Source organism: Harpegnathos saltator, unplaced genomic scaffold, assembly GCF_003227715.2.
Source record: "Harpegnathos saltator strain DR-91 unplaced genomic scaffold, Hsal_v8.6 scaffold538, whole genome shotgun sequence".
NCBI classification, from domain to species: Eukaryota; Metazoa; Arthropoda; class Insecta; order Hymenoptera; family Formicidae; genus Harpegnathos; species Harpegnathos saltator.
The window spans coordinates 139,103-157,930 of NW_020230358.1; the positions used below are offsets into that span (position 1 = coordinate 139,103).

General features: G+C 43.1%; 1 protein-coding gene across 10 annotated transcripts in view; it reads left to right on the forward strand.

The window, feature by feature from the left end:
• Hr4 (nuclear hormone receptor 4) overlaps positions 1 to 9,978 on the forward strand; it is a 51,919-nt gene extending 41,941 nt beyond the window's left edge. For 6 of the 10 annotated variants that reach the window (XM_025303214.1, XM_025303216.1, XM_025303213.1 and 3 more), the window contains 8 exons: positions 909 to 1,119; positions 2,011 to 2,433; positions 7,067 to 7,201; positions 7,604 to 7,867; positions 8,310 to 8,502; positions 8,659 to 8,667; positions 8,984 to 9,111; positions 9,427 to 9,978. In XM_025303214.1, the coding sequence (XP_025158999.1) occupies positions 909 to 1,119; positions 2,011 to 2,433; positions 7,067 to 7,201; positions 7,604 to 7,867; positions 8,310 to 8,502; positions 8,659 to 8,667; positions 8,984 to 9,111; positions 9,427 to 9,507 (1,444 nt within the window). In that variant the 3' untranslated portion in view covers positions 9,508 to 9,978. The remainder of the gene's footprint in view (positions 1 to 908; positions 1,120 to 2,010; positions 2,434 to 7,066; positions 7,202 to 7,603; positions 7,868 to 8,309; positions 8,503 to 8,658; positions 8,668 to 8,983; positions 9,112 to 9,426) is intronic. The other 4 variants (XM_025303218.1, XM_025303217.1, XM_025303211.1 and 1 more) reach the window with 2 other exon arrangements.
• The last annotated feature ends 8,850 nt before the right edge of the window (positions 9,979 to 18,828 follow it).

Consider the following 18,828-nt stretch of genomic DNA (forward strand, 5'->3'; position numbering starts at 1 on the left):
ACGAGATTAAAAATTAACCGAGCTAATTCCATAGTTGCCGGTGAGCTGTCCTCGCGCATCCTAGCGATATCAACACGACGCGAGAGGTACTTGTTGCGTCCCGATTACGTTTCCCTAGACTTCTCGAGCGACACTTTTGATTAGTCCGTGAAATTACCACCGGGTATCGTTATACTTCCTCGCGACACTCGCGCCAGCGTCCTTGTCCAACTTTCTCGTTGTCTCGAGCGAGCGAGCGAGCGCGGGTGGATTAGACGGGAAAAGTCCGCGACAAGTCCCCCCCCCTCCCCCGGTTCCCACTCACGATACTCGTAACCCCGCGCGAATGAATTCTTGATTCAACCCTCGTACCCTACGGGGAGAAGTGCTTCCCAAGATAAACAGTCCTATCGATAAAACCAAAGCCGACACGCGCTTCGCTAAAGTTGCAACGATAACGGTTATCCATGGCCGCTCGCACGCAAGCTCCGACAGCGATCTCGAAGATCGTCTAAGGCATCTGGATTTTGATATTTACTTTTTCTCTTATTTCTCGATAACTTCGAACGATGTGTGAGGGCCGGAAAACTTGAAGTTTTCTTCGTCATCAGAGTCAAACGCGCTGAATGTTGCAACTGCTTGCGGTTTCTTATAAATCGAGGGAATTGGATGAATTTTTCAAAAACTCGGAATAGAAGTCGAAAGTTTATAAAACTTTCAATAGAAAGAAAAAACCTTTCTCTCTCTCTGGAGTTACGTTCTTCCTTAATGTTGCGCAATTCGTTTTTATTACCCTACAACCGCGAATCACATCGCGCGCGCGACCTGCGAAGTTGGCGAGTGAAACGCGATAGTGAAACTTTTTAACCGTAAACTAACCTAAAGCTCGTCGATCGTGAGTTACGAGGGTTCGATCGATCTGTTCGCAGGTGCAAAGGGTTCTTCAAGAGGACTGTACAAAATAGGCGGGTGTACACGTGTGTAGCGGAGGGCGGCTGCGAGATCACGAAGGCGCAGAGGAACAGGTGTCAGTATTGCCGATTCAAGAAGTGCATCGAACAGGGTATGGTCCTGCAGGCGGTTCGGGAGGACCGGATGCCTGGGGGCAGGAATTCCGGTGCAGTGTACAACCTCTACAAGGTACGCGTCAGGCGGAAATCAGGCGATCGAACGTGCCGCTCTTCCGCTCCGCGACGTAACGCTCGCGCAAGTTCGTGTTAACTTGTTGCGCGTAAACGACGTAAACACGTGTAATCTCTTGCGAATTAAATCTTCAGTTCGTTCGAACGTTGATCGTCCACCGTAATCCCGCTAATTATATATCAGCGGGTGATTACATTAATATCCTGTTGTTAGCAACGCTATGAGAGCGGAAAACGCTGGATTCGACCGCGGGAATGAAGAACTTTCCGATACGCCTGCTCCGATTTTATCGATTCACCCGCGCGTATTAGCGCCATTATTCCCGATGTTATTTGCATTTGTGTTTTGCGAATGCCCGGTGATATGCGTGTACGTATGTGAAAATGCGCACATGTTACAAATATCCGAATGCGCGTCACGATAATGAGAAGTAGACGACTAGGAATAATGTAACATTCAGTCGCAAAACTCGACGAAATAATTCGCCTCCAATTTGCGAATGTAATCACTTGTCGAGCATTTCGACGGAAAATCATGAGATTTCGGATGATTTTAATGTTTAATTTTCCCCTCTAGTCTCGAGGGGACGAAAAGCAAGGGAAAATCTCATAGACGAATCCGCGCTCGCGCGCGTTTCTATACATTTTTCGTATACATTTTCTTCCCCGAAGATCACTCACGTATCGTATTATACCTCCACCGCAGGTGGAGGAAGAGAAAAGAAAACGTCACGCGAGAACATGCCCGGGCAAGTCGACGAAGCGGTAAAATGTCAAGTGGTTAGCGCGAAGTGAAGTGTCCGTGTTGGCTGGCTCTGGCCGGAAGTCGGTCGCGGCGTCGAGCCGCGCGTTTGATCGATGTGAAAGGTCGCCTGTTGATTGACCGCAGGTGAAGTACAAGAAGCACAAAAAGAGTAACAAGGCGGGTGGCGTCGGTGGCGGCATGGGAGGCGGTATGGGTGGCGGCGGCAATGTCGGTGGTGTGAACGGGTCGGGTTCTTTGGCTGGCAGCAAGGGCACCATGGCTTCGACCATGTTGGACAAACACATGGCCGCGGCCGCGGCGGCTCATCACAGTCAGCAACAGCAGCAGCAGCAGCAGCAGCAGCAGCAGCAGCAGCAGCAGCAGCAGCAACAGCAGCAGCAGCAGCAGCATGCGCAGCTCGCCGGCAGCTTCCTTCACCATCACAAAATCTCGTCGGGCGATCCGCTCAACTCGCAACCCACCCCTAGCCACCCGAGTCACCCCGCGCACACGGGCCACCTCGTCAACGGGACGATCCTGAAGACGGCGCTCACCAATCCCTCCGAAGTGAGTACTCGATTCTTCACACCGTCGATCGACGATTCTTTCCGTTTTCGTTCGTCGTCGAGATTTTCTGTTGGAAAACTCGGGCGAATCTCGCTCATCTTCGATGTCGGACATTTTATGTGTTCTTTTAAGCGGAAGTGAAAATTCACGATAACGTCCGCTTGCGGACTCAGATATATGAGACTGGTGCCGTTCTCGAGAAAATTCTCGGAACTGCGATGATTGGTCGATTGTATCTTTAATTGAAAGAAAGATACATTTTTCAAATCGATCGAATGAGAGTCCGATCCGCCGAGTGAAAATAAAGAGCAAATGATACGATTGCTGTCGCCCGTATCATCCCAAGAAGACTCTCCGAGCACTCTCGCGGCTCTCCGGCGGAATTGCGAAGTGGCACCGTTACGCCGCGGCCGCGGCGCAGCATCCGCGAGAGCGAAGAGAAATATTCATTCGACGCATTCACTTGGAATGATTTATCCCCGACGATCGCCGGGACTGAGCCGTGCGAATTCTCGCCTTCGGCGCGAGAGCGCTTCGCCAAAGCGGATCGCGCGAGGCAATCCATCTCTCTCGCCTTCTTCCGCGTGCCTCGCGAAACCGAGGCTCTCGCGCGTCTCTCAGAGAACTAGTTTCGTTGCAACAGCGCATAACAGCTTTTACTCATTTCCCCTAATTATCCGTGCGTTACGCAAGACACGCCGCGGCAAGCGAGCGTCATCACCGCCCCCGTCGCCGTCGCCGTCGCCGTCGCCGTCATTGTCGTCGTGCTGATCGTCGTTGTGTCGTCGACGTAATGCAGATTAATCTCGGTCGCGGGACGTGCACGTATACCCGCCGTCGCCGAAGAGCGTGATGTGCGTGAGATATTCGCGGAAACTTTCTAAAAGCCGGCCTGCGATCGCGGCGCGATTATGTGATCCGAAAGTCCATCATTCATCTGTGTATGAGAGGAGGAGGAGGAGGAGGAGGAGGAGGAGGAGGAGGAGGAGGAGGAGGAGGAGGAGGAGGAGGAGGAAGAGAAGGAGCAGGGGAGCAAAGAGAGTAGGAGACGCCTGTTCTTTTTGCGTGGCCGTTTCGCTCGCGGCCGACGACGGCGGCGGGGTACATGTAGATCAACGGCTCCTCACGGCTTCGACCCTTTTCACGGATCCCTCTCGCTCGCCGGAGCAATCGGCAATTTACGTGATTTATACGGCATAGCCCCGGTTAGAAATCGAGCGTGGGTCAACACCAAAGTTGACTCCTCGCCGCGGTCGCCGGCAAGCAGGGGGATCCGCCACTCTGACGAGAACGTCCGCAGGCATCTTCGCTTTCACTTTCGAGGCAGCTGCACGCGGCAGCAGCGCCGGTGAGATCGCTCGAAATCCTCGCCACGATGATCGCCACGTCTTTCGTCCCGGCGATCGAAGGATCGAGCGATCAAGACTCGTTTCTTTGTGTGCCGCTACTTGTTCAGTCGTTTTTTTCTTTTTTTTTTTTTTTAATATCCTTTAGTATCAAACGTCTTCGTTTAACCGTCGAGGAAGTCGTGAGAATTCCTAGATTTCTCGCGTTTATTATCCGTTATCTTTTTTTCCATTCTGCAATCTAGTTTCCTATCGCGAAACGTGCGTCGCGCTCGATCGTGGTTTGCACGCGATACCGATATCATATCCTCGCCTGGGAAAATAGAGATCGGACCAGTTCGATGAAGTCAGAATTGCATCATCGATATCTGCGAATCTATGACGGCGAAGAACCTGTTGCGATCGCGCGTAGGAATCTCGGATTAATCATGATGGAGCGTGCCGTTTACCGAGTACTTTGCGCTTTACCGAGTGCGCCTCAGAAAAGGGACTGATGATAGATTGTACGCGATAGTCGCCAATTAAATGGTTCTCCAGAGATCCTACCGGTCTTGTCGCCTTTCAATGGCGAAGCGGAAAATATGCAATTAATGCGTCTCACACAGACGCGTTATCGATAAATCGGTGGAAACGGCGGTCTTCTAGAGGCTTTAAGGACCAAAGAGGAGACATATTCATGAGAATTTTAACAAAAATCTTACGTCACATACGTTCTTCTGAGAAGCGGAAATTAATGTCGAGCGAGGAGAAAGAATTTATAATTATTCGTGCAGAAGAAGCATGCGTAAATTTATGTTGATGCATAAACTCGTCCACGGCTAATTAACTTGCTCTTACGTCGTCGAATAATGAAATTCTCCGGATAAATGCTTTAATTGGGTGACTAGGCGCTCGCGGCTTCGTCGTTAAGCGAAGAATTTGTGACTTTTGGCGAGACGACGTCTCGAATATTGCACGAAAATACCGAATTCGGTGTGTGTCGGTCGGTTTCCCTCGCGCCGATCCTGAAATGAATGAACTCCTCGTTGCAATTTCACTTTCTTACGACTCGGCTTGCGCAAGTCTCAAGGTTTCCCACATTACGAAAGCCGATAGATAGAACGAGCGCGTAGCTCGTTCGCGCGAGAGTCGACCGATCGTCGTTGACGTCGTTGTCGTTGTCGTTGTCGCCATTATCATCGTCGTCGTCGTCGTCAATGCTCCTCGAGTGACACGAGATCACGTTGCGTATCTCGTCAAATTATACATCTTTACAGAATAATGCCGTATATCGCAGTATCGCGTAATTTCAGGGGACAGGGGAGAAACGTAAGCGAAGATTTTTCTAAAGACGCTCGACAAAGACTTGCTACTTTTTTCTAGAGTTTCCTGATGTAACGTTACAGCAGTTACGCAATAACGATTAATTTCGCTAATGTAATTATACGAAGAGATCGTTCACGCGAGGGGGGTGATCTCGCTGACAATTTAAAATGAAAACAAAATGAGGCACAATTTGCCCCTCTCGATATCCTACGATCGGAATATCTGAATTGCGAAGACCGTGTCCCAAATTTCTCGAGCAACACGCGGCCGCCGGCGCGGCGGCGGGAGCAACCGAAAAATATGTCTCGTGTTGGATGAGCAAACGGAGGAACTGCCCGAGATCGCGCGCGAATGGCCCGGTAGAGGCCATTGCCAAAAGTGAAACCGATGCCGTGAAAACCGGATAAATATTGGCCGCGGCCGACGGTGCTCCATTAAGGAGGTCACTTTCGAGCCGCGCGCGGCCGAGTCATCGTACGTGAGATGCACGAGAGACAAACATTCATCCTCGAAGCGGATACTTCGCGAAGGGATAAGAGAAGTCACGAATTCGAAGACAGGATCGCTTTCTTCACAAGGAGGGAGAAAGAGAAAAGATATATTTTCGGCCTTTTCGGCCGCGAAAGTAACGCGGTGATCGCTCGGTCGAATGGATAATCAATTTCATCAAAGGCCGACGAGAGAGGCGCGCGTTCGCGATGCGTCCGCTACTCGATGGTTATTTATTTCGCAACATCGTTGCGAGAGATAAATTTTCCCTGCGACAAATCTACGATAAATAGAAACGTGATTCTCTCAGATCCCTGGATATCGTCAACGACCCGTCGCGGTCCGTCCGCACAAATTCGGATGTCTGTTCCTCTGAAAGGGAGAAGATATCTCTTTGCACCGGTACAGCGTCGTCACACCGATCACTGAACGTCGTTCGTCATCGTCATCCGCCGCTGCGTGGAAACGTCCGCGTCGTGGCGAACACCCGACGAACGTAGGGACAATAGAAAATCAGCGGCAGCCGGTGCCAAGGACGGGCAGTTCTCCGGCGGTTTCGTAACTCGTGAAAGTCTGCACGGGGGACAGTGACCTCACCCTCCCTCCCGCGCTTCCTCCTCCTCCTTCTCCTCTTTCCAGCCACCTCCTGTGTGTATCTCCTTCTCCTCCCGCATCGCGCTCCCGCACCTTCCTCGTCGCGCGCCTTCGACTACGAAACGCGTCCCACGGTTCTCTCCACGATCGTCGCGTGGACCTTAAAGGTATCCGACGAAGCGACCAGCTTTCCCCGAAGTCGGCCAGAAATCGAGTCGACGAGTTGCCTCTTTCTGTCCCTATCTCCCTCCCTCTCTCTCTCTCTCTCTCTCTCTCTCTCTCTCTCTCTCTCTCTCTCTCTCTCTCTCTCTCTCTCTCTCTCTCTCTCTCTCTCTCTCTCTCGTCTTTCTCTGTCCCTTCCGTACACTCCGTGCCCGCGAATACCCGACCCCGAGGAAGTGTTTCGAGGTCCGAAAGGTCAGTGAAAGGCTATGCCTGCCGGGGCCTTACGTAGGAAACCAACAACACGCGGCCGCCGAACTCCGCGGCGATTGCGCGCACGACGACGGCTGGAATGTGCCGGCGGAATCGTAATTATCGCTTGGATCTATTCACCTAGTCGGCGATGACTTTTCCGCGGCGTCGAAAACTCGTAAGCTCGAAAGCCCGACGTCGGGTAACGAGCGCAACAAGGGGAACTGACTTGGAAAATAAACAGTTCGAGAAGGTACTCGAGCATCTTCGATTTTGCGAATGATGTGCGAATATATGCTGAATAATCGAGATCTAAATGTAAAATACACAATGTATACGAACATTCGCGAGCGTATATGTGTGTAAAGCAGCGTGAGATATGTACCTTGCAGGAAAACGCGAAGCGATATGTGTCGCGTTGATGGAAGGCCTCGCGGAGGAAAATGGATGTCTTGTGTTCACGAGGGAAATAATGCGTGTTTCAGGTTGTGCATTTGCGGCCAAGGCTAGACAATGCAGTAAGCAGTTCGAGGGATCGAGCCTTTCCTCTGGACGCGACCCTAACCATGATCCAAACCCTCATAGACTGCGACGAGTTTCAAGATATCGCCACACTGAGGGTACGTCAATTCTATACTTCTTCTTACTACCGTAAAGCATACATTACGTTACGTATCAATAAAATTCGGCTCCTTCAAAGAGCGACAGCGTTTAAGTATTAAAATGTATTTTGTCGCAAAGCAAGTGTCCCGACCACGACGCGGAAGAGCGCCTGTTTCTCATCGGTTGATGCAACTAGCGATCATTTATTCCTCTAAAGTAATCTCTTTTCTCGCTAATATGTATATTTCTCTCTCTCTCTCTCTCTCTCTCTCTCTCTCTCTCTCTCTCTCTCTGTCTGTCTCGGTAAAATATTTCTTAATTAAGAAGTTAAATATATACGGTGACACGTTTCGCGGCGGTTAATCTCCGAGTGAACCGTCTCCCGCCAAGATTGAACGTGAACATTACTCGTGTTACAGAACTTGGACGAGCTGCTGGACCATAACTCAGACTTAAGTGAGAAGCTGTGTCAGATAGGAGACAGTATAGTGTACAAGTTGGTGCAGTGGACCAAAAGGTTACCGTTTTACCTTGAGCTGCCAGTTGAAGTTCACACGAGGCTGCTCACCCACAAGTGGCATGAACTCCTCGTGCTGACCACGTCTGCTTACCAAGCGATGCATGGTCAGCACAGGTTCACCAGTGTCGGAACCGACGAGACGGGTGCGGAGTTTATGCAGGAAGTGAGTATCTTCGTTACAATTCTTAGATACACGTGCATCAGAAACATGACGCGCAATAATACACTTTCATCAAATTGCATTACTCGACACACCTTCTAGTTGTGCAAATAATAAATTCTTCTTGTCGCTTATGCTGAGAGATGACAAATCCATAGGAGAACCAATCAAGATTAATTAAGAAATCATAGATTATGTCGAGTGATGCAACGAATGTTTCAACAATTCGTACATATGCTTATTTTGAACGAGCATTTTCTTCAAACGCGATCTTCAAAGTCAGTTTTCACATCGCGATATATATTCGCTGATCAATCTTTTTCACCAGTTTACGAATGCGTCATGTGTTTTCAAAGTCGCAATGTACGAAAATACATCTTCCGCTCAAAGATTAAGCAGGCAGAATGTATCCGAATCCAGTACTAGTAGAATTTTTCACGACCAGGTATCGAACAACATGTATACGTTGCAAACGTGCCTAACCAGCATGATGGGTCGATCGATAACCATGGACCAATTACGGCAAGACGTAGGGGTCATGGTGGAAAAGATCACGTATGTCACGCTAATGTTCAGGCGGGTGAGGCTACGGATGGAGGAATACGTCTGTCTAAAAGTAATCACTATGCTCTCACAAGGTAAGTACTTTCACTGAACGCGACGTGCCGACCTGAGAGCGCAATTCCGTTGTTCGCACTGACTCTGTTATTATCGCGTCATTTAACTTCCTCGATTACATGACACGACATTATAATATAATCTAACGTATCTTCTTCCCAACGCTGCAATTGGAGACGCGAAATGTAAGTCCAAGATACTTTCTACGAGCGCTCACGCGCACGTTTCATTTTCTCATGCGTAGGAAATCTCTACCGTGGGTTTTTTCTTCTTTTAAATTGTAAATTGTAATTTAGCTCTCTCCCTCTTGTTTTTGAGACGAGTTATTCTCTGGACGAGAAATCTCGAACTATTAGAAGGAATTAAGAACGAGCATACAATTTCCACGTACTGCGGCTATCACGATTCTACATAACTCGAATTTCGTCTTGAATTTCGCGAAACGGTTGCTGCAAAATGTATCGAATATACGTTTCAACTAATCTCGTTTGTCTGCCCTAGCACGAGGAGGTACAACGGAATTAGAACAGATACAAGAACGTTATATGAATTGTCTACGAAGTTTTGTCGAGCACAGCGCACCTCAGCAGCCGACTCGATTTCACGAACTTCTCATCAGATTGCCCGAGGTTAGTTAAAAGGGGTGTGCTTTAAAGATTTTCGTAGCATGCTATGTATCTCGAAGAGATTCTTTAAGCTGACGTTAAATCAACCAATCGAGATCACTTATTCCACGAATTTGGACAAAAGACAAATTAATCTACCTAATGATAATTAATAGAATTGATTTTATCGAATGTTTAATTAGGTCGGAGAGAAAGAACGTTTAACATTTACTTTTCCGACGGTCATTTTGATCGCGATTGTTCTCTTTCCGTGCTAAATACAAAAGCTATCGTAAATGTTGCCGTTTAAGCGGAATCCGTCTGTTTCCTAAATTGCAGGTGCAATCGGCGGCGGCTCTACTACTCGAGAGTAAAATGTTCTACGTTCCTTTCCTATTGAACTCAGCAATTCAAAGATAGTAATTAAACAAAATGACGATAAACGAAGCTGAATACCTATATACATACTATACATATATATAAATATATACACACAGAAAAAAGAGTAAGAGAACCGAACAAACAGACAACAGCAAATGACAAACGAACCGAGAAAAACGGAAAAATAGAGCCCGTGAAAAAGTAAGAGAGAAAAAGAGAGTGAGGACTCGAGCCGAATGGGGAAAGGCTTTGTTTGTGTATGTATAATAACTATATAAAAGTATATATATATATATACATATAAATAATATAAATAATATAAATGTGTATGTTCGTTACATTGTACAAACGAAAGAAGGCGGAAAGGGAAAGGAAGGATCGTTCAGGCGGGCGAAGAATTAAAAGGAATGAAAAGAGCAGTGGACGATAAAAAGTAACCACGTTGGAAACAGCGAAAGACGAGAAAATAAAGAGAGAAAGAGAGAGAGAGAGAGAGAGAGAGAGAGAGAAAGAGAGAGAGAGAGAGAGAGAGAGAGAGAGAGAGAGAGAGAGAGAGAGAGAGGAAGAGGGGAGGAGGAAAGAAAAAAAGCTGAACGATTTAAATAGAATATTAAAGAAAGAGTATAAGAATTATAGAGAGTGAAAGAGCGAGAGAAAGAGAGAGAGAGAGAGAGAGAGTGTGAGAGAGAGAGAGCGAGATTGAAAGCGAGAGAGGGAGAGAAAGGGAGAGAGAGAAAGAAAGCGCGCCACCTCGAGATGGGGAATCAATCGAGGAGGGAACTGAACTTTTTTATCGAAACTAAAAGACTATAATAATATATTTCTATACGCAAAGTACCGCGCGTCATTGTGTGTTCACATTGCATAATCCGATCGATAATAAGACTCTCGTTACGTACCGCTCACCGTAGGCCACCTACTACTACTACCATCACTACTACTACTACCACCACTACTACTACTACCACTACTACTACCACTACTACTGCTACTACTACTACTATTACTACTACTACTATTACTACTACTACTACTACTACTACTACTACTACTACTACTACTACTACTACTATTACAGCTACTACTACCGCCACTTTCTACTACTACTACTACCGCTCTCGAAGCTAAAAACAGCAGCGCAGCAGCAGCAGCAGCCGCAGCAGAAGAAGAAGACACCACGAAACGACTGACTGAAGAGGATCAATAAGCCCGGATCGATCGATCGACGATCGACGACGCGTCATCGTTATCTCGGCGTCAACGATGGATCGTCTCACCGTCGAGTCATCACAAACTACGACCAAACGTATCGACGCGCGTCTACGTACACATGTATACACATACACACACATGACACACACGCGCGCACACACACACACACACACGCGTGCGCGCGCGCATACACTGACAACATAAACAAGAGACCTCTTCAGCAAACGCCTGCCTTCGTCACGACGTATCGACGTGATCCTCTTCTCGCGATTGTCATTCGCCACCACGTGCGAAACGTAACGACGCGCGTGAAGAGTGCAACGCTACCGCAGTTACCAGCCCTCTTCCCCGACATCACGGCGCATCTGCACATCGTTGTTGGCGATCGATTGTGAGTCTTCAGGGTATCGATCGCACACAATCCCGCCGTCAGGAATAGAGAAGACAACGGAGTGCAAGTTTCCATGTCCGAGTCGCTGAAGTCGCGATTACTTTCGGCGCGAAACATACGGTGAGATTCGACCGAAAGACTCGAAATCGTGACATTCGCGACAGTCGGATGCTGAAGATGGAGAGGGGCACTCGATCGATGTCCGGATAACAAACGCGAGGTGACCGCGAGAAGAGGAGCCACGAGGAAATGGAACTGTACGTAAAAACCGATCGTCCTTAACACGACTTACGGCGACTCGTATATACTCGGTGTCTTGTTCACACGGTCGAACCCTGCACGCATTCGCGAATGCGAATATTTATTTCGTGCGTATTACGTCACGATGGTTCAGCATCGAGTCTTCGTCAATGTCATCGTCTTCGTCGTCGTCATCGTTACTGTCGTCGTCGTCGTCATTGTCGTCGTCGTTGTCGTCGTCGCCGTCTCCGTCGCTACTCAACACTCCGAAAGATAGTCCAAGCGCGCAACGTAAAAGACTACAACACTCTATTATAATATGTCCGTTCGTTCACATTTGCATCTTCGACGCGATCTTTGCCGCGTAAATATCGATCACCGACTCTAGAATTTCGCGGCGCATGTTCTCCGAACGATTTTCGATCTTCCATTTACTCTTTGAGGTTGCTCGCACTCCTATTCAGCTTTCTTACATGTACAAAATAATTCCCATATAAAGTGAAAATTCGCAAGTTTGATTCTAATTGTTATGTTATAAAAAATGAGAATATGTTTTAAAAACGTATTTTAAACATGTTTTGAAAAAGTACGCTTTAAGAACATGACGAGTCTCATTACTAATAGTTGTCTTAAAAGTGTTCATAAAATTAATCTGCCATTTTTTATTATATATATGATTATATATAATTATGATATTTAACGTAAGAATTAAGATATTTTATATTAAATTATTTAATTGTAATATTCGAACTGCAAACAGTCTCTAAAAGAGTCCTTGATCTTTTTCCTCTCTTTTATTTGAAGAAATTTTGCTATACGAATCGAAAGTCTGTTTTCACGTGAAATTGATTAATTAACGTTAAAATAACGAATTAACGTTAAATACCTTCGCAACATGTTTCATATATGAAACAAATATTTTGGAACATTGATCGCTTATCACACGAGATTTGTTACATTGGTTCGATATTCACTGATGAATTGTTCGTTTCCATCAGTACGTAGTGAATGAAACAATAGCATTTTGTTGTTTTGTTTCAATTTTTTTTCTCTTGCCAATTGTTACCATGAAAAATGTCCAGAAAAGAAAAATGGAAAATTGAATTGTTCGCAGCACACGCGTCGTTTGCGTTTCTCCAATAATTGCGATTTAATCACAAAGTATGCGACGAGTTCTCTCATATTATTCCTTACTGAAGCGACACTTTCATAGCATCACATGTGTAAAAACACGTGTATACACGGAAACGAAACGCTATACGAACACCGGTATCCCGCTGTCGTGTAGAATTCCGCGAAATTTTGTTTGAATTCATTACTCGGGTAACTGTGTAAAGTACGATATATAAAAAAAAAAGAGAAAGAAAAAATCGATCCTCGCGTCCCATTTTTTACCAAACAAAATATATATCTATATGCTGCTTATATACATGTGTGTGTATGTGTGTGTCCATACTGACCGATCGTAATAATCGAGCATCTCGCGGGATTGGGATACCGGTTTGTTGTTCGGGAGTGGTTTGTTCATTGTTAATTAAGGAAGCATCACGGAGTTGCGAAAAGCGAGGTGAGGGGAAAGCGGTGGCTGACACCAGTCGATACGTCGTTCGTGTCTTGGAAAATATTGCTCCTTGTATACGCATGTAACGATTATTCCGCGCACGTTTGTCGACGTGATCGTTTCATCTTGCCTCCATAGAAGATATCGTAAATACACGCTAATCGCCCGAGAGACAAGCTCGCGACCACGAGGACGACTGGGAAAGCGCATTTTTATCCCGTCCCAAACACGTTTTAACCCTATTCCATCTTTTATTTTTCGTGATCCCGCTCAAATTCTACACTAACTCTAATTTTAATCGCGGATCGATTAAAGAGTTTATTCTCGGCTCGTCTGCAAATCCATATTTTTAGAAAATGAAAGGCGAAACATGAATATGTTATTAAGCTTGTAACATACATTTTTAAAGCTATATAATCAGTAATATTCATTTCTTTAAATATGGATTTCAAACGATTCAGAGAAATAATAGGTTCTTCAATTTCTCTTTTGATATTGAAATTTTTCCTAAATACTTCTATATTCGAAAATAAAAAGTAACAGAACAAACGATTAAACTATATCATGTAGTCAATCAAAGGACTATACGAAATTAAATTGAAAACAATTCAAAATAATATTCAAAGCTTTTTCTCACTTGAGACAATCTCGTTCTTAATGAATTTGCAGTAGGATAAACATGTTGGTTATAACTTAAGTGTAATGTACTTTTGCCGTTTTGTGTTCACATTTCAATTCTTTTTAAGGAATTTTAACATCTGCATGTTAAATTTTTAAAATGTGCAAATAATTGTAATGGTAATAGCAATTCATAAAAACAACATTGATTTTTTTGTGGATAAGCAAATTTTTCTGTTTCTGAAATTCAACCCGCAGAACTTTTATAAAAGAAGATCCGATAAATTTCGATAATTCCAATTTAAATTCGATAATTTTTACTTTATATATATATATCGTATATAACCATTAATATTTCTCAATTATAGCCTTATCTTTCTTTCCAGTTCTCCTATCCTGTATTTATATATTCGAGGTGACTTCCGCGCGCACCGGTCGGACTCGTGGCCTCGTGGCACACGTTCCAGAAATCAACATAAATTATACACGGACCTTGGGCCTACTAGCCTAAGGATACTTGTCCATATTATAAGACTTAACTAACGATGGGATACTTCATACAGTAAACGTTGTATATTATTTGACGTTAAGAGGAATACTAGGGGTAACGGTTCCTGTATTCCCCGGACATCATCGTACGCTCGTCTCTGTGTTCAATTGGACGGTCGACGAGGTTGCATAAGTGATAAGCCTCGCAAAAATGAGAAGGAAAACAAGGAACGCTCCTCGACACTTTGTAACATCATTGGCAGATAGAATGGAATGTGTATCTCGCTCATGACCGATTTCGTATTGACGGTTAATTTTGTCCATCAATTCTGTCTACTTTATAGCTGTTGGAAAGATAGTCGTTTGGTATACTTATTAAACATGGCCATATCAATTAAAAAGTTAATATTTGAGATTGAAATTTGTTGTGGAAAAAGTGTGATTAAATTTCTCTTTACATATTCTCTGAATCGAATATACACACATTTAATATATATATATAATTATATACATACGTCATATATATTCGTGTAACAAGAACATTTTAAATTGAAAAATTTGACAAAGTTATTTCTTTCTTTGTAATAATATTATAACCAAGACAAGTGACGATTCTTTATATTTCCATATATTTTTATTTATAATTATAGAACATATTATATACAGTTTAAGCATTTTGTGAAAATAATGTGTAAAACATAAAAAAAGTTTCAAGATTATATATTTCTAAAACTTTTAAATGCTTATAATTGCCATTAATTATAAATACTGCTATAATGTAGACAGAGGTGACATAATAATTGGAGAAAAAGTCCGTCATTTATTAGATATACATTGAATATAGAATTCAATTGTGAATGATCTGTCTGATTTACTGACCTTGACTAACTGCATTGACGAAATCGGACGTTGATCGAGCATCCGCAATTCCAGCCGATACTTTATCCTGCTTCGGACGTGAATCCGTGTAGAACCCGCGTGGAAGCTGCGTAGATTTCCTAGTGAATGAAAACGGTTCTCTCTTTTTAGTTGCACTTTTAGGATTTTTAAGTAAAATAAGTATATATTCAGACTCTCTTTCGATGAGGACAAGATGTAAAAGATGCATCACATTGGAGATGCAAAAGGCGCGGCTAAAAGGAGCAGATCTAACATATTTTATTCTTTTCTTTTCTTTTTATATGTCGCGTAAATACAGTGCAATATATACATATATATATATAATATGTTCATCGTGAGAACATGTGTGAAAACGACACGCCACTACTCGCTTTCGTCTTCTCTACCATCTCTTCTCGGTTCTTCTCGTCCACTTTCTTGTTATCGTTAGCTCATAAACATTACGCGTACTTCCCGCCAAGAAATTGTTCGTGTCGCGTCCTATTTATTGTTAGCGTGTATATACAAGTGGCAGAGAGTGTCGTCGTCGGTCGCGAAAGAAAGCACCGAGACAGACTACGTATATATCTCTTGTAGATTATAAAAAAAATATATATATGTATATACACACACACACACACACACACACACACATACACACACACACACACACACACATACACACATACATACACTCACACACATACAGATATATTTCACAGGATCTCCCAGGATTATAGTCACTTTCTTCGTTACGAGATCTTTTGAACAATGTTAAATCTCAATTCTTCTTAGACAGGAATATGAAAACACACAGGAAAATGGATATAATTTTCACAGCTGTTTTCAATTATTGAAAAATATTTCATTTTTAAAAAGGGAATTTCCCTTTATTAAACAAGTCGGTAAATAAATACTTTTTATAAATACTTTTTATGAATAAACACTGATAGACAATTAAAATTTTTTAATTTAAGGTAACATAAATTTTGAAATATTCAATATCAAATGAATTTTATTCAAATTTAAACTTCAAACGAAATAATCACTTATATTTCAAAATTTTTACAAATTTATTTTATTTATATTTTAACTGATTGACAATTTAAGAAATATTTACAATTAAATAATTATGTAGAGATATATACGTTTATATAATAACGAGGAGAGGAGGAGGATCAAGTGTATATTCCTTTAAAAAAAATTAGATTGCTCAAAAGATTGTAATGATGAAGGGAGAGGCTGTCATCCCGAGAACCTGTATATTTTATAAAAGAAAAAATGTGCATCGATGTCTGGGAGTACAGCAGCTGCTTACGGGAGAGCTAAAGCGTTGGATCAGCAAGACTTAGGGCATTATATATACTACAAAGAGTATTATCATGCCCAACCTTTAATATTTAAGTGCGAGTGAGAGTCTATTGAGTAAAAGGAAGAAAGGGGAAAAAAGAAATTAATGAAAAAGAGGAAAAAACAAAAAAAAAGAAAGAAAGGAAGAAAAAGAAAAACGCAGAGACCATCACGCGCCTCTCGTTTGTGGGTTCAACTTTGTACATATTGTAGGAAAAGTTTAATAATAATTCTATGTTGCAGAAAGAGAGAAAGTATACTAGTCTCCTGTCTTTGTATAATTCCATGTTAAATACCTGCTCTCACGTACATAGGCCGCAAGGGACGCAGCCAGTTCGTTAAATAATCGCGGGGGAGCGAACGAATGTGTGTATGCGTATGTGCGAAAATACAATTTATAGGATTTTTTATTATCTCACATTGATCGGCAATATTAATTGCATATCTTAAACGGCCGGTATATTTTCTCAACGTCTTTGCAATAAATATTTTTATCTATATCGCTCAATATGCATTAAGAATATGTAACTTGTTTTGCAAGCGCGTTTTATATTTATTTATTTAAAACGATATATTAGTAAAATGTGAAATAGTATATTACCGCGTTTTCAGTTTTAATGAGGAAATCCGATGAGAAATTTCAATTCCTCGGTAAAGTAATTTCATTTTTTTCTATTCAGATTATTCTACCCGGATATTCAGTTTCACGGAAATGCAGTCTTTTAATATTATCAGACATAACCCTAGTGCCTTGTTGTATTCAATTTATTTGTAAGTGTTCAAGTTTTTATAACTGATATAAATTTTCTTCTATCTTACCTGTATATATCGATCGAGAAACATAATTCTGCTCGATTGATGACAATTTCTGCAGCTTCTTCGTGAGAAACGCCGATTCGAGGTGCATCATTTTCCTTAGCTTCCTCTCGATTGAAAATTTCGTTTCGAAATGGAAATAATGGCGGACCGTTTCTTGCTGCCGTTACACCTAAAGAAGCGCGCGAACATACAAACGTTTAACCCAAAAACGACGCGGCCGGGAAGGGGAGAGAAGCAAGAAAGCGCCGGATTGGCTAGAGAAAAAGTAAGCGAGAGTGAAAGAGAGGGAGAGAAAGTGAAAGAATGAGAGAGCGAGTGAACGTGAGAGAGAGAGAGAGAGAGAGAGAGAGAGAGAGAGAGGGAGAAAGAGAGAGAGAGAGAGAGAGAGAGAGAGAGAAAGAGATACTTTTTCAATGAGTGAGTCAAAAGTTACCAATTTCTACCTACGTTTAGAGAGTACGTTTTTATTATCTCGTTTACCTTCGATTATATTCCTTTTGTAACTGAGATTTCGGATGCGCCGCGTGAAATCTCGCCGCTCTGCCGGGAACCGAGTGTTCGCTTATTGCGATCTCAAAAATGTCGCCCCGTCGATCCCGTCGCCAGCGATGAATCCCTCCAGCGAATCTGTCGAGTAAATCGCACGTATTGATCGCCCGAATGAGTAAATCGCCATAGATCGCGTATCTCATTGTCGGATATACGCGTACAATATCATTTCCCGCGGTAACCGTTCTTACGGTCCACCACCATTTTCGTGAGTTCCTCTATTGGCAAACGAACGAATGGGCACGTCGATCGATGTACGCTCGATATGCAATTATGATCACGCATGATATGTAACTCACGCATTTACCGTACCTCTTTTCCGTCGAATATCGCTGTTATTATTGTTATTATGTTCCTCCGTTGGTTTCTCCCTTAGCGAAGCGTCATGTACTTCTTCGAGAGCGCGTATTTCGCAGCGTATCTTGCGTAGATCTTTCACTGTAAAACACGATACCAGTAGTCTGCGAAACCGCGACGACTGTTGAGTTGACGATCGAGTCAGACAGTACCTGATTGGTCTAAATTCAAATTTGAAATTTTAAGACAACCAATGAAAATGGTCGCAGCGCCCGACTTGAATACGCACAGCCTTGAAGTGAACCTATAAGAAGACTGCAAAGGGGGAGAGGAATAACCTATCGAAATGTCCGGTTTAAACGAGCGGTTTTTAATTAAATTTAAAAACTAATTGTTCAAAATGGGATACTTCAATTGGTTACTAACCTCGATGTATAAGAAACTTCACCAACAACGAAATTCGCCTGTCGCATTTGTTACTGCATTTGTTATCGCCTGAATGTCGCTATGAAATTGCGATTAATTTTTATGGAAAATCGCAAGCGAGATTCAGAGATGTAATATGAGTTACATAATTGAATGAAATTGATTCGTGAGTCACATGGTAAATAAACAAAGAAAATCACAGTCATTTGTAAGATCGATCGAGATCACAGACGTAGATAGGATATGCGTTTTTAGGCGAAAAAAGGAATTAATTTTTTATTTCATGAAGCAAATCATCACACTAATTAAATTCGACCAATTTGGGATCGAGGGCTTCCGGTTCCGGGCAAAACAGGCCGAATTTCACGCGTGGCGCGTGAACCCCCCTGTATTTTTATGAATAAATAAGATATTTATAAAAGAAGAAAAAAAAGTAAATCTGAAGTCTGTTTGGAGATGCCTTTCATAGGGATTATAAATGTAGATAATATATTATACATAATGAACATAAATACACTATATTATTATA